Source organism: Phytophthora cinnamomi (assembly GCF_018691715.1).
Source record: "Phytophthora cinnamomi strain GKB4 chromosome Unknown Contig116, whole genome shotgun sequence".
Classification (NCBI taxonomy): Eukaryota; Oomycota; class Peronosporomycetes; order Peronosporales; family Peronosporaceae; genus Phytophthora; species Phytophthora cinnamomi.
In genome coordinates, this window is record NW_027151049.1 from 319957 (window position 1) to 333831 (window position 13875).

At 59.5% G+C, this 13875-nt stretch overlaps 6 protein-coding genes across 9 annotated transcripts; 2 read left to right on the forward strand and 4 right to left on the reverse strand.

The window, feature by feature from the left end:
* Positions 1–1528: 1528 nt before the first annotated feature.
* IUM83_16488 (Pyruvate kinase) lies at positions 1529–3039 on the forward strand (the record flags this gene model as incomplete). 2 transcript variants are annotated; one of them, XM_067941371.1, is made up of 2 exons in its annotated part: positions 1529–2215; positions 2377–3039. In XM_067941371.1, 2 exons carry the CDS (start codon positions 1529–1531, stop codon positions 3037–3039), a joined length of 1350 nt encoding a protein of 449 aa, XP_067781604.1. The 2 variants fall into 2 exon arrangements, with proteins under 2 accessions (XP_067781604.1, XP_067781605.1); XM_067941372.1 differs by lacking the exon at positions 1529–2215 and having other exon boundaries at positions 2275–3039.
* A 1134-nt stretch (positions 3040–4173) lies between these two features.
* IUM83_16489 (Pyruvate kinase) lies at positions 4174–5425 on the reverse strand (the record flags this gene model as incomplete). 2 transcript variants are annotated; one of them, XM_067941373.1, is made up of 2 exons in its annotated part: positions 4174–4968; positions 5033–5425. In XM_067941373.1, 2 exons carry the CDS (start codon positions 5423–5425, stop codon positions 4174–4176), a joined length of 1188 nt encoding a protein of 395 aa, XP_067781539.1. The 2 variants fall into 2 exon arrangements, with proteins under 2 accessions (XP_067781539.1, XP_067781540.1); XM_067941374.1 differs by having other exon boundaries at positions 4174–4941; positions 4997–5425.
* Positions 5426–5441: 16 nt separating this feature from the next.
* On the reverse strand, positions 5442–5681 carry IUM83_16490 (Pyruvate kinase; the record flags this gene model as incomplete). The annotated part of the gene is made up of 1 exon (XM_067941375.1): positions 5442–5681. One exon carries the CDS (start codon positions 5679–5681, stop codon positions 5442–5444), a length of 240 nt encoding a protein of 79 aa, XP_067781583.1.
* Positions 5682–6466: 785 nt separating this feature from the next.
* Positions 6467–7978, reverse strand: IUM83_16491 (Pyruvate kinase; the record flags this gene model as incomplete). The annotated part of the gene is made up of 1 exon (XM_067941376.1): positions 6467–7978. The coding sequence occupies one exon, from the start codon at positions 7976–7978 to the stop codon at positions 6467–6469; it is 1512 nt and encodes a 503-aa protein (XP_067781592.1).
* A 786-nt stretch (positions 7979–8764) lies between these two features.
* On the reverse strand, positions 8765–10276 carry IUM83_16492 (pyruvate kinase; the record flags this gene model as incomplete). Its single annotated transcript, XM_067941377.1, has 2 exons — positions 8765–9205; positions 9590–10276. The coding sequence occupies 2 exons, from the start codon at positions 10274–10276 to the stop codon at positions 8765–8767; spliced, it is 1128 nt and encodes a 375-aa protein (XP_067781534.1).
* Positions 10277–11294: 1018 nt separating this feature from the next.
* On the forward strand, positions 11295–12805 carry IUM83_16493 (Pyruvate kinase; the record flags this gene model as incomplete). 2 transcript variants are annotated; one of them, XM_067941378.1, is made up of 2 exons in its annotated part: positions 11295–11981; positions 12038–12805. In XM_067941378.1, the coding sequence occupies 2 exons, from the start codon at positions 11295–11297 to the stop codon at positions 12803–12805; spliced, it is 1455 nt and encodes a 484-aa protein (XP_067781582.1). The 2 variants fall into 2 exon arrangements, with proteins under 2 accessions (XP_067781582.1, XP_067781581.1); XM_067941379.1 differs by having other exon boundaries at positions 11295–11945; positions 12011–12805.
* Positions 12806–13875: the final 1070 nt, after the last annotated feature.

The following is a 13875-nucleotide window of genomic DNA, read 5'->3' on the forward strand; positions in this document are numbered from 1 at the left end:
TGCGTGCTTGAAGGTCCTGTGGAAGGTGCTTGAAGGTCCGGGATCACCCCTGTCCAGCGCACGTCTTGTATTTCGCGCGCTGTATCGCGAAATGTGTGTGGCACCCCGAATAGCAATATATTCTAACAGAGAGGATTTCGGCCAATCACAGAGCAGTAATAATATATTATGTATTTAGCTCACGCCCAGAAGGTCGTCGTCTATTAACTTTATCGACTTTAGGGCGCATATACGGGTTGCTATATCGCGCACGCAGCGCACCGTCGTCGCTGTGCGGCGCTCGCGTCCTGTGGGGCTCGCAGCGGCGCTCCGCCGTCCGCGCCCTGCGTCGCTCCGCCGCGCCCGAATTCGAATTCAAAACGGAAATTTTAGCGGGGTGGCAATTTCAGCCTATCACAGCACGAATAAATATAACGCAAGGCTATTTTTGTAATATCGGGCATAGATTAGCCAGTCAAAAGGATGGTGGGATGCCATAGGGTAGGCTACTAATACACTGTCGCCAGGCGGGAAGGGCGCTCCCCCGACGATGCTCTACGGCAGGCTAAGCCCCCAAGATAGAGAACGGACGGACTTACAGACAAACATACAGGATACTCTGTTAGTTGTAGTAGATACAAATTTGTGCGTAGTGAGTTAAATTTCTGCGTCCCAATATTTGCAGAGCTATTTGCAATATTGGTAATGAAACTGGTGTGATTTCATATTGACACCGGTATATACTGATTGTATACTGCATGCTCTGCCCAGTTTGAGTCTTGAGTGTGTGAATGGGGGCACCTGGAAACGACACGAACTAGTCGCTGCTTTAACGTCGCTATCAGTTCCCCCCAAGGTTCGCATTGACAGAGCCCTTCGAATGCACATCCCAAAGTAAAGAAGCGCAGCACCGCCCTACACCAACCATTTCCCACGGCCGGAGGTTGGTTCGACTGGGGGTTGGCCGCGCTCGTTGTCTTTGCATTTGTGCTTTACCCACAAGCAACATTGGGACGGCTCGAGACGCGAAGCACAATATAAAGAATGCACACGCGAATTCATGCGGTCTAAATAGCCTATAAATCAGCGCTTTTGAAATCATACTCGTCGTACGCACAGTTCTGGTACAGTACAACATTCGCAATCGGAGACTCGCTGCAGGGATTAAGCACTTAATCCACCATTAGCAGCAGCTCTGCTCCTTCGCATACAGTACCAACACTACCAAAGCTCGTCGTGTCTGCCGATGTATGGTCTCGACAACGAATGCTTAGAATCTGCAGGAATGCAAAGACACGCATCGTTAAAAGGCATCCGCTCGTTTTACAGTCTAGAAACGCGAAGACGCAGACAAATGGGACACGAACTGCGCACAAGGACCTCTTGCTTGCTCACAACACCTAGGCTTGTCCCCTGAAGGAGACAGCACACTCGAGATCCAAGCAACACCGCAGCCAGGCAGCATTCCAGCACCACCCCATTGTTCATTTGAACGAGAACCACTCAAGTGACTTCTACCCCAGTTACCCAAACACCCCCCTAGAGCACCATGTCTGCCGCTCTGTCGCTGAACCTGAAGGACGCCAACTGCATCAAGGCCAACGTCGAGGGCGTGCAGCGCAAGACCAAGATCTTCTGCACGCTGGGCCCCGCGTGCTGGTCCGAGGAGGGTCTGCTGAAGCTCATCGACGCGGGCATGAACGTGGCCCGCTTCAACTTCTCGCACGGCGACCACGCGAGCCACCTGGCCTGCCTGACCCGCCTGCGCGCCGCGCTGGCCAAGCGCCCCAACAAGAACGTGGCCATCATGCTGGACACCAAGGGCCCGGAGATCCGCACGGGTTTCCTCAAGAACCACGACAAGGTGACGATCCAGAAGGACTCGCTCATTGAGCTGACGACGGACTACGAGTTCCTTGGCGACGAGACCAAGATCGCGTGCTCGTACCCGCAGCTGCCGCAGTCCGTGAAGGTTGGCGGCACGGTGCTGGTGGCCGATGGCTCGCTGGTGCTGACCGTGACCAAGGTGAACGCGGACGGCATCATCGCGCGTGCCAACAACACGGCCACGCTAGGCGAGCGCAAGAACATGAACCTGCCCGGCTGCAAGGTGCTCCTGCCGACGCTGACCGAGAAGGACGAGGACGACCTGGTGAACTTTGGCCTGGTGCACGGCATCGACTACATCTCCGCGTCGTTCGTGCGCACGGGCCAGGACCTCGACAACATCCGTAAGGTGCTCGGCCCCGCGGCCGCGGCATCAAGATCATCTCGAAGATCGAGTCGCACGAGGGCATGGAGAACTTCGACGAGATCCTGGCCAAGACGGACGGCATCATGGTTGCTCGTGGCGACCTGGGCATGGAGATCCCGCCTGAGACGGTGTTCCTGGCCCAGAAGATGATGATCCGCAAGGCGAACCTGGCCGGCAAGCCCGTCGTGACGGCCACGCAGATGCTGGAGTCGATGATCAAGGCTCCTCGCCCGACGCGTGCCGAGTGCACGGATGTGGCCAACGCCGTGCTTGACGGCACGGACGCCGTGATGCTTTCGGGCGAGAGCGCCAACGGCGACTACCCGACGCAGGCTGTGGAGGTGATGGCCGCGACGTGCCTGCAGGCCGAGACCGCCATCCACTACGACGACGTGTACCAGTCGCTGCGCAACGCCGTGCTGGAGGTGAACGGCCCGATGCAGACGGCGGAGGCCGTTGCGTCGTCGGCTGTGAAGACGGCCATCGACATCAACGCGAAGATGCTGGTGGTGCTGACGGAGACGGGCAACACGGCCCGCCTGGTGTCCAAGTTCCGTCCGTCGATGCCGGTGCTGGTGCTGACGGCTCTGGAGCAGACGGCCCGCCAGTCGGAGGGCTTCCTCAAGGGCGTTGTTGCGCGCTGCGTGGGCTCGATGATCGGTACGGACTCGATCCTGTACCGCGCCACGGAGACGGGCAAGGAGCTCGGCTGGCTGAAGAAGGGCGACGCCGTCGTCGCGGTGCACGGCATCACGGAGGCCAAGTCTGGCTCGACGAACCTGCTGAAGGTGCTGTACGTCGAGTAAGTGTAATAGAGTAGTGACATAGTCCCAATAGATCTTTTACTTGGGCGCATCTATTTGGTTTTGGTGTGGTGGCAGCACACTGGTCATGTTGTTCGTTTGGTGGTGGGATGTATGTTGGGCCAACTAACATACATACATTGTTGGCCATCGTCTGCTTTGTAAAATGGTACAGTATTGACCCCTACGGTACGAGGTTGTCCTCATTAATTAACTAAAACGTATCGCGCACGTCAACTTGTCTGGAGGTTGCCACTTCTGTTGTGTTGTACACACATGCCGCTCGTAGATTTCTGCAAACGCCTGGTGTTTGTGCTTGTTCTGACAGCACGGGGCGTGCGCAATCACGAACTACGCGGTGTTCGTTCAGATAAACGATAGAATGCCTCCGACGCCTCCGAGCGGGCGGGGCCTTCGAACGGGGCGGTCAAATCAAGTCGCGACAAGGGGGCCAACGAATCTCACGCGGCGAGAGCGGGCAAGCAAGCGACACACCCGGCCGCACCAAGCACCAAAGCCTGCGCGCTTCTTTACAATCGCGCCGTGGCACAGTGGCGCCACTCGCTTGCTCGGCTGGCTTGGCCAACAACTGACGATGATAATTTCGACGCTCGCAGACGTGTCCCATCCAAGTTGTCGGCGTTTCTAAGCCATTTTGGTCCCACGTGACGGACGCTGTGCGGAGACCGGGCCGCCGGACTGTGCACGCAGCGCTTGGCACCACCTCGGCGGCCACGGATCCGTTGCGGTTGGAGTAGCGACGTCCTGTTGGCTCGGGGCGTGGGGTGTATCTATTGCTTTTTGCGTTGTTGCGCACGTCGCGTGCTGTCAGAGCAGGCGTTTGCAGAAATCTACGAGCGGCATGTGTGTTCAACACAACAGAAGTGGCAACCTCCAGACAAGTTGACGTGCGCGATACGTTTTAGTTAATTAATGAGGACAACCTCGTACCGTAGGGGTCAATACTGTACCATTTTACAAAGCAGACGATGGCCAACAATGTATGTATGTTAGTTGGCCCAACATACATCCCACCACCAAACGAACAACATGACCAGTGTGCTGCCACCACACCAAAACCAAATAGATGCGCCCAAGTAAAAGATCTATTGGGACTATGTCACTACTCTATTACACTTACTCGACGTACAGCACCTTCAGCAGGTTCGTCGAGCCAGACTTGGCCTCCGTGATGCCGTGCACCGCGACGACGGCGTCGCCCTTCTTCAGCCAGCCGAGCTCCTTGCCCGTCTCCGTGGCGCGGTACAGGATCGAGTCCGTACCGATCATCGAGCCCACGCAGCGCGCAACAACGCCCTTGAGGAAGCCCTCCGACTGGCGGGCCGTCTGCTCCAGAGCCGTCAGCACCAGCACCGGCATCGACGGACGGAACTTGGACACCAGGCGGGCCGTGTTGCCCGTCTCCGTCAGCACCACCAGCATCTTCGCGTTGATGTCGATGGCCGTCTTCACAGCCGACGACGCAACGGCCTCCGCCGTCTGCATCGGGCCGTTCACCTCCAGCACGGCGTTGCGCAGCGACTGGTACACGTCGTCGTAGTGGATGGCGGTCTCGGCCTGCAGGCACGTCGCGGCCATCACCTCCACAGCCTGCGTCGGGTAGTCGCCGTTGGCGCTCTCGCCCGAAAGCATCACGGCGTCCGTGCCGTCAAGCACGGCGTTGGCCACATCCGTGCACTCGGCACGCGTCGGGCGAGGAGCCTTGATCATCGACTCCAGCATCTGCGTGGCCGTCACGACGGGCTTGCCGGCCAGGTTCGCCTTGCGGATCATCATCTTCTGGGCCAGGAACACCGTCTCAGGCGGGATCTCCATGCCCAGGTCGCCACGAGCAACCATGATGCCGTCCGTCTTGGCCAGGATCTCGTCGAAGTTCTCCATGCCCTCGTGCGACTCGATCTTCGAGATGATCTTGATACGCGGCCGCGGGGCCGAGCACCTTACGGATGTTGTCGAGGTCCTGGCCCGTGCGCACGAACGACGCGGAGATGTAGTCGATGCCGTGCACCAGGCCAAAGTTCACCAGGTCGTCCTCGTCCTTCTCGGTCAGCGTCGGCAGGAGCACCTTGCAGCCGGGCAGGTTCATGTTCTTGCGCTCGCCTAGCGTGGCCGTGTTGTTGGCACGCGCGATGATGCCGTCCGCGTTCACCTTGGTCACGGTCAGCACCAGCGAGCCATCGGCCACCAGCACCGTGCCGCCAACCTTCACGGACTGCGGCAGCTGCGGGTACGAGCACGCGATCTTGGTCTCGTCGCCAAGGAACTCGTAGTCCGTCGTCAGCTCAATGAGCGAGTCCTTCTGGATCGTCACCTTGTCGTGGTTCTTGAGGAAACCCGTGCGGATCTCCGGGCCCTTGGTGTCCAGCATGATGGCCACGTTCTTGTTAGCGCTTGGCCAGCGCGGCGCGCAGGCGGGTCAGGCAGGCCAGGTGGCTCGCGTGGTCGCCGTGCGAGAAGTTGAAGCGGGCCACGTTCATGCCCGCGTCGATGAGCTTCAGCAGACCCTCCTCGGACCAGCACGCGGGGCCCAGCGTGCAGAAGATCTTGGTCTTGCGCTGCACGCCCTCGACGTTGGCCTTGATGCAGTTGGCGTCCTTCAGGTTCAGCGACAGAGCGGCAGACATGGTGCTCTAGGGGGGTGTTTGGGTAACTGGGGTAGAAGTCACTTGAGTGGTTCTCGTTCAAATGAACAATGGCATGCCTCCGACGCCTCCGAGCGGGCGGGGCCTTCGAACGGGGCGGTCAAATCAAGTCGCGACAAGGGGCCAACGAATCTCACGCGGCGAGAGCGGGCAAGCAAGCGACACACCCGCCCGCACCAAGCACCAAAGCCCGCGCGCTTCTTTACAATCGCGCCGCGACGATGATAATCTCTCTTGACACTTGCAGACGTGTCCCATCCATGTTGTCGGCGTTTCTAAGCCATTTTGGTCCCACGTGACGGACGCTGTGCGGAGACCGGGCCGCCGGACTGTGCACGCAGCGCTTGGCACCACCTCGGCGGCCACGGATCCGTTGCGGTTGGAGTAGCGACGTCCTGTTGGCTCGGGGCGTGGGGTGTATCTATTGCTTTTTGCGTTGTTGCGCACGTCGCGTGCTGTCAGAGCAGGCGTTTGCAGAAATCTACGAGCGGCATGTGTGTACAACACAACAGAAGTGGCAACCTCCAGACAAGTTGACGTGCGCGATACGTTTTAGTTAATTAATGAGGACAACCTCGTACCGTAGGGGTCAATACTGTACCATTTTACAAAGCAGACGATGGCCAACAATGTATGTATGTTAGTTGGCCCAACATACATCCCACCACCAAACGAACAACATGACCAGTGTGCTGCCACCACACCAAAACCAAATAGATGCGCCCAAGTAAAAGATCTATTGGGACTATGTCACTACTCTATTACACTTACTCGACGTACAGCACCTTCAGCAGGTTCGTCGAGCCAGACTTGGCCTCCGTGATGCCGTGCACCGCGACGACGGCGTCGCCCTTCTTCAGCCAGCCGAGCTCCTTGCCCGTCTCCGTGGCGCGGTACAGGATCGAGTCCGTACCGATCATCGAGCCCACGCAGCGCGCAACAACGCCCTTGAGGAAGCCCTCCGACTGGCGGGCCGTCTGCTCCAGAGCCGTCAGCACCAGCACCGGCATCGACGGACGGAACTTGGACACCAGGCGGGCCGTGTTGCCCGTCTCCGTCAGCACCACCAGCATCTTCGCGTTGATGTCGATGGCCGTCTTCACAGCCGACGACGCAACGGCCTCCGCCGTCTGCATCGGGCCGTTCACCTCCAGCACGGCGTTGCGCAGCGACTGGTACACGTCGTCGTAGTGGATGGCGGTCTCGGCCTGCAGGCACGTCGCGGCCATCACCTCCACAGCCTGCGTCGGGTAGTCGCCGTTGGCGCTCTCGCCCGAAAGCATCACGGCGTCCGTGCCGTCAAGCACGGCGTTGGCCACATCCGTGCACTCGGCACGCGTCGGGCGAGGAGCCTTGATCATCGACTCCAGCATCTGCGTGGCCGTCACGACGGGCTTGCCGGCCAGGTTCGCCTTGCGGATCATCATCTTCTGGGCCAGGAACACCGTCTCAGGCGGGATCTCCATGCCCAGGTCGCCACGAGCAACCATGATGCCGTCCGTCTTGGCCAGGATCTCGTCGAAGTTCTCCATGCCCTCGTGCGACTCGATCTTCGAGATGATCTTGATGCCGCGGCCGCGGGGGCCGAGCACCTTACGGATGTTGTCGAGGTCCTGGCCCGTGCGCACGAACGACGCGGAGATGTAGTCGATGCCGTGCACCAGGCCAAAGTTCACCAGGTCGTCCTCGTCCTTCTCGGTCAGCGTCGGCAGGAGCACCTTGCAGCCGGGCAGGTTCATGTTCTTGCGCTCGCCTAGCGTGGCCGTGTTGTTGGCACGCGCGATGATGCCGTCCGCGTTCACCTTGGTCACGGTCAGCACCAGCGAGCCATCGGCCACCAGCACCGTGCCGCCAACCTTCACGGACTGCGGCAGCTGCGGGTACGAGCACGCGATCTTGGTCTCGTCGCCAAGGAACTCGTAGTCCGTCGTCAGCTCAATGAGCGAGTCCTTCTGGATCGTCACCTTGTCGTGGTTCTTGAGGAAACCCGTGCGGATCTCCGGGCCCTTGGTGTCCAGCATGATGGCCACGTTCTTGTTGGGGCGCTTGGCCAGCGCGGCGCGCAGGCGGGTCAGGCAGGCCAGGTGGCTCGCGTGGTCGCCGTGCGAGAAGTTGAAGCGGGCCACGTTCATGCCCGCGTCGATGAGCTTCAGCAGACCCTCCTCGGACCAGCACGCGGGGCCCAGCGTGCAGAAGATCTTGGTCTTGCGCTGCACGCCCTCGACGTTGGCCTTGATGCAGTTGGCGTCCTTCAGGTTCAGCGACAGAGCGGCAGACATGGTGCTCTAGGGGGGTGTTTGGGTAACTGGGGTAGAAGTCACTTGAGTGGTTCTCGTTCAAATGAACAATGGCATGCCTCCGACGCCTCCGAGCGGGCGGGGCCTTCGAACGGGGCGGTCAAATCAAGTCGCGACAAGGGGGCCAACGAATCTCACGCGGCGAGAGCGGGCAAGCAAGCGACACACCCGCCCGCACCAAGCACCAAAGCCCGCGCGCTTCTTTACAATCGCGCCGCGACGATGATAATCTCTCTTGACACTTGCAGACGTGTCCCATCCATGTTGTCGGCGTTTCTAAGCCATTTTGGTCCCACGTGACGGACGCTGTGCGGAGACCGGGCCGCCGGACTGTGCACGCAGCGCTTGGCACCACCTCGGCGGCCACGGATCCGTTGCGGTTGGAGTAGCGACGTCCTGTTGGCTCGGGGCGTGGGGTGTATCTATTGCTTTTTGCGTTGTTGCGCACGTCGCGTGCTGTCAGAGCAGGCGTTTGCAGAAATCTACGAGCGGCATGTGTGTACAACACAACAGAAGTGGCAACCTCCAGACAAGTTGACGTGCGCGATACGTTTTAGTTAATTAATGAGGACAACCTCGTACCGTAGGGGTCAATACTGTACCATTTTACAAAGCAGACGATGGCCAACAATGTATGTATGTTAGTTGGCCCAACATACATCCCACCACCAAACGAACAACATGACCAGTGTGCTGCCACCACACCAAAACCAAATAGATGCGCCCAAGTAAAAGATCTATTGGGACTATGTCACTACTCTATTACACTTACTCGACGTACAGCACCTTCAGCAGGTTCGTCGAGCCAGACTTGGCCTCCGTGATGCCGTGCACCGCGACGACGGCGTCGCCCTTCTTCAGCCAGCCGAGCTCCTTGCCCGTCTCCGTGGCGCGGTACAGGATCGAGTCCGTACCGATCATCGAGCCCACGCAGCGCGCAACAACGCCCTTGAGGAAGCCCTCCGACTGGCGGGCCGTCTGCTCCAGAGCCGTCAGCACCAGCACCGGCATCGACGGACGGAACTTGGCCACCAGGCGGGCCGTGTTGCCCGTCTCCGTCAGCACCACCAGCATCTTCGCGTTGATGTCGATGGCCGTCTTCACAGCCGACGACGCAACGGCCTCCGCCGTCTGCATCGGGCCGTTCACCTCCAGCACGGCGTTGCGCAGCGACTGGTACACGTCGTCGTAGTGGATGGCGGTCTCGGCCTGCAGGCACGTCGCGGCCATCACCTCCACAGCCTGCGTCGGGTAGTCGCCGTTGGCGCTCTCGCCCGAAAGCATCACGGCGTCCGTGCCGTCAAGCACGGCGTTGGCCACATCCGGTGCACTCGGCACGCGTCGGGCGAGGAGCCTTGATCATCGACTCCAGCATCTGCGTGGCCGTCACGACGGGCTTGCCGGCCAGGTTCGCCTTGCGGATCATCATCTTCTGGGCCAGGAACACCGTCTCAGGCGGGATCTCCATGCCCAGGTCGCCACGAGCAACCATGATGCCGTCCGTCTTGGCCAGGATCTCGTCGAAGTTCTCCATGCCCTCGTGCGACTCGATCTTCGAGATGATCTTGATGCCGCGGCCGCGGGGCCGAGCACCTTACGGATGTTGTCGAGGTCCTGGCCCGTGCGCACGAACGACGCGGAGATGTAGTCGATGCCGTGCACCAGGCCAAAGTTCACCAGGTCGTCCTCGTCCTTCTCGGTCAGCGTCGGCAGGAGCACCTTGCAGCCGGGCAGGTTCATGTTCTTGCGCTCGCCTAGCGTGGCCGTGTTGTTGGCACGCGCGATGATGCCGTCCGCGTTCACCTTGGTCACGGTCAGCACCAGCGAGCCATCGGCCACCAGCACCGTGCCGCCAACCTTCACGGACTGCGGCAGCTGCGGGTACGAGCACGCGATCTTGGTCTCGTCGCCAAGGAACTCGTAGTCCGTCGTCAGCTCAATGAGCGAGTCCTTCTGGATCGTCACCTTGTCGTGGTTCTTGAGGAAACCCGTGCGGATCTCCGGGCCCTTGGTGTCCAGCATGATGGCCACGTTCTTGTTAGGGCGCTTGGCCAGCGCGGCGCGCAGGCGGGTCAGGCAGGCCAGGTGGCTCGCGTGGTCGCCGTGCGAGAAGTTGAAGCGGGCCACGTTCATGCCCGCGTCGATGAGCTTCAGCAGACCCTCCTCGGACCAGCACGCGGGGCCCAGCGTGCAGAAGATCTTGGTCTTGCGCTGCACGCCCTCGACGTTGGCCTTGATGCAGTTGGCGTCCTTCAGGTTCAGCGACAGAGCGGCAGACATGGTGCTCTAGGGGGGTGTTTGGGTAACTGGGGTAGAAGTCACTTGAGTGGTTCTCGTTCAAATGAACAATGGGGTGGTGCTGGAATGCTGCCTGGCTGCGGTGTTGCTTGGATCTCGAGTGTGCTGTCTCCTTCAGGGGACAAGCCTAGGTGTTGTGAGCAAGCAAGAGGTCCTTGTGCGCAGTTCGTGTCCCATTTGTCTGCGTCTTCGCGTTTCTAGACCGTAAAACGAGCAGATGCCTTTTAACGATGCGTGGCTTTGTATTCCTGCAGATTCTAAGCATTCGTTGTCGAGACCATACATCGGCAGACACGACGAGCTTTGGTAGTGTTGGTATGCGAAGGAGCAAAGCTGCTGCTAATAGCGGATTAAGTGCTTAATCCCTGTGGCGAGTCTATCCGATTGCACGACGTGCGCTCACAAAAGCTTTTCTAACAGTTTTGTCTGTCTTGCTCCGCATCGCACCGAGCACACCGTCAACTTGTTCGGACAGCACTCGACGTGCGCAACAACGCAAAAATCAATAGATACACCCCACGCCCCAAGCCATCTGGCCGTCGCTACTCCAAACGCAACACGGATCCATGGCCGGCCAAGGCGCTGCGTGCACAGTCCGGCGGCCCGGTCTCCGCACAGCCGTGTCCGTCACATTGGACTGAAATGGCTTAGAAACGCCGACAACTTGGATGGGACACGTCTGCGAGCGTCGAGATTATCATCATCAGTTGCAGGCCAAGCCAGCCGAGCAAGCGAGTGGCGCCACTCGCCACGTAGTACGTGCCACGGCGCGATTGTAAAGAAGCGCGCAGGCTTTGGTGCTTGGTGCGGCCGGGTGTGTCGCTTGCTTGCCCGCTCTCGCCGCGTGAGATTCGCTGGCCCCCTTGTCGCGACTTGATTTGACCGCCCCGTTCGAAGGCCCCGCCCGCTCAGAGGCGTCGGAGGCATGCCATTGTTCATTTGAACGAGAACCACTCAAGTGACTTCTACCCCAGTTACCCAAACACCCCCCTAGAGCACCATGTCTGCCGCTCTGTCGCTGAACCTGAAGGACGCCAACTGCATCAAGGCCAACGTCGAGGGCGTGCAGCGCAAGACCAAGATCTTCTGCACGCTGGGCCCCGCGTGCTGGTCCGAGGAGGGTCTGCTGAAGCTCATCGACGCGGGCATGAACGTGGCCCGCTTCAACTTCTCGCACGGCGACCACGCGAGCCACCTGGCCTGCCTGACCCGCCTGCGCGCCGCGCTGGCCAAGCGCCCCAACAAGAACGTGGCCATCATGCTGGACACCAAGGGCCCGGAGATCCGCACGGGTTTCCTCAAGAACCACGACAAGGTGACGATCCAGAAGGACTCGCTCATTGAGCTGACGACGGACTACGAGTTCCTTGGCGACGAGACCAAGATCGCGTGCTCGTACCCGCAGCTGCCGCAGTCCGTGAAGGTTGGCGGCACGGTGCTGGTGGCCGATGGCTCGCTGGTGCTGACCGTGACCAAGGTGAACGCGGACGGCATCATCGCGCGTGCCAACAACACGGCCACGCTAGGCGAGCGCAAGAACATGAACCTGCCCGGCTGCAAGGTGCTCCTGCCGACGCTGACCGAGAAGGACGAGGACGACCTGGTGAACTTTGGCCTGGTGCACGGCATCGACTACATCTCCGCGTCGTTCGTGCGCACGGGCCAGGACCTCGACAACATCCGTAAGGTGCTCGGCCCCGCGGCCGCGGCATCAAGATCATCTCGAAGATCGAGTCGCACGAGGGCATGGAGAACTTCGACGAGATCCTGGCCAAGACGGACGGCATCATGGTTGCTCGTGGCGACCTGGGCATGGAGATCCCGCCTGAGACGGTGTTCCTGGCCCAGAAGATGATGATCCGCAAGGCGAACCTGGCCGGCAAGCCCGTCGTGACGGCCACGCAGATGCTGGAGTCGATGATCAAGGCTCCTCGCCCGACGCGTGCCGAGTGCACGGATGTGGCCAACGCCGTGCTTGACGGCACGGACGCCGTGATGCTTTCGGGCGAGAGCGCCAACGGCGACTACCCGACGCAGGCTGTGGAGGTGATGGCCGCGACGTGCCTGCAGGCCGAGACCGCCATCCACTACGACGACGTGTACCAGTCGCTGCGCAACGCCGTGCTGGAGGTGAACGGCCCGATGCAGACGGCGGAGGCCGTTGCGTCGTCGGCTGTGAAGACGGCCATCGACATCAACGCGAAGATGCTGGTGGTGCTGACGGAGACGGGCAACACGGCCCGCCTGGTGTCCAAGTTCCGTCCGTCGATGCCGGTGCTGGTGCTGACGGCTCTGGAGCAGACGGCCCGCCAGTCGGAGGGCTTCCTCAAGGGCGTTGTTGCGCGCTGCGTGGGCTCGATGATCGGTACGGACTCGATCCTGTACCGCGCCACGGAGACGGGCAAGGAGCTCGGCTGGCTGAAGAAGGGCGACGCCGTCGTCGCGGTGCACGGCATCACGGAGGCCAAGTCTGGCTCGACGAACCTGCTGAAGGTGTTGTTCGTGGAGTAAGCACTGAGTTCTAATAGAGTACACGTAGTGATTGAACCCCAATAAAAATACTAGTCGTATATGGTTTGGTGAGCAATGCTTGGTGTGTTATAGTTGGTTCCTTGGGGTTGCCAAACGATCTCATTGTTGAAATCCTTGACTCCGAAGTTTGGAATCGCACGAAAGGCGTGCATCATCTCTCCCAAATGTTTGGTGCTCCACGCAATATATTTGTCTCACAAAACATTGGGTTGCTGTAAAATACACCAGCGCTGCCGAAACGATAGCCGAGAGCAGATGACTGCATTTGCTTTCATGTACACTACAGTATGTAGATCTTTCGGGTTTAGTTTTTGGTGAGGCACACTTCTACAGTCGTTTAATCTAGGTAACGACTCAGCAAGTAAATGAAGGCTAACGCTAACCAACGCGGTGGCTCATATAGTGAGGCCCATACAAAATCGCTCATGCAACTCGAAGTAGGCACGCCGGTGGTGCGGTAAATGTATTAGGAACAGCACTTCGCGTTGCCCCCTTTATTCATCTAGGGACGAGTAGGAGCATGTTCTGATGAATATGCAGCTGCACTCACTGTATAAGTAGTCTTGAAGAGGCCAACCCGACCTTCTCAACTGTGGAGCAGTTAAATCCGCCGGAAAATGGCGTTCGTCTTGCAGCCCAGTGTCTCGGTGTGCGGCACACCAACTAGCACCCTGGCCCGTCGCTGTCCGCACCAGCTTCAACATACTGTGTCCGTCGGTTTATGCCTGTATTTTCCAACAATTAATACTTGACTTCGTCTAACTACACTTCAAAACCTGTACAACCACATATGCGCAATTCGGCGCGGACACACACCGATCGCAACGTCGTCGGCGTCGACAGCAGCTTTTTGCGGGACGCAGCTTCAAGCTGGAACCTGCCGCTCATATGGGCGCGTTGCGCGGGCCATACAGCGCTTCGCGCTCCGTCCCGCATAGAGCTGTCCGCGGCAAAAACACGATGACCAGCTGAATCAGGCTGCACACGTATCCGCCGGCCCTGCTTGGGGCTCACAGTCGAACTCGCGCCCAAGGCAGCAAGCAAGCAAG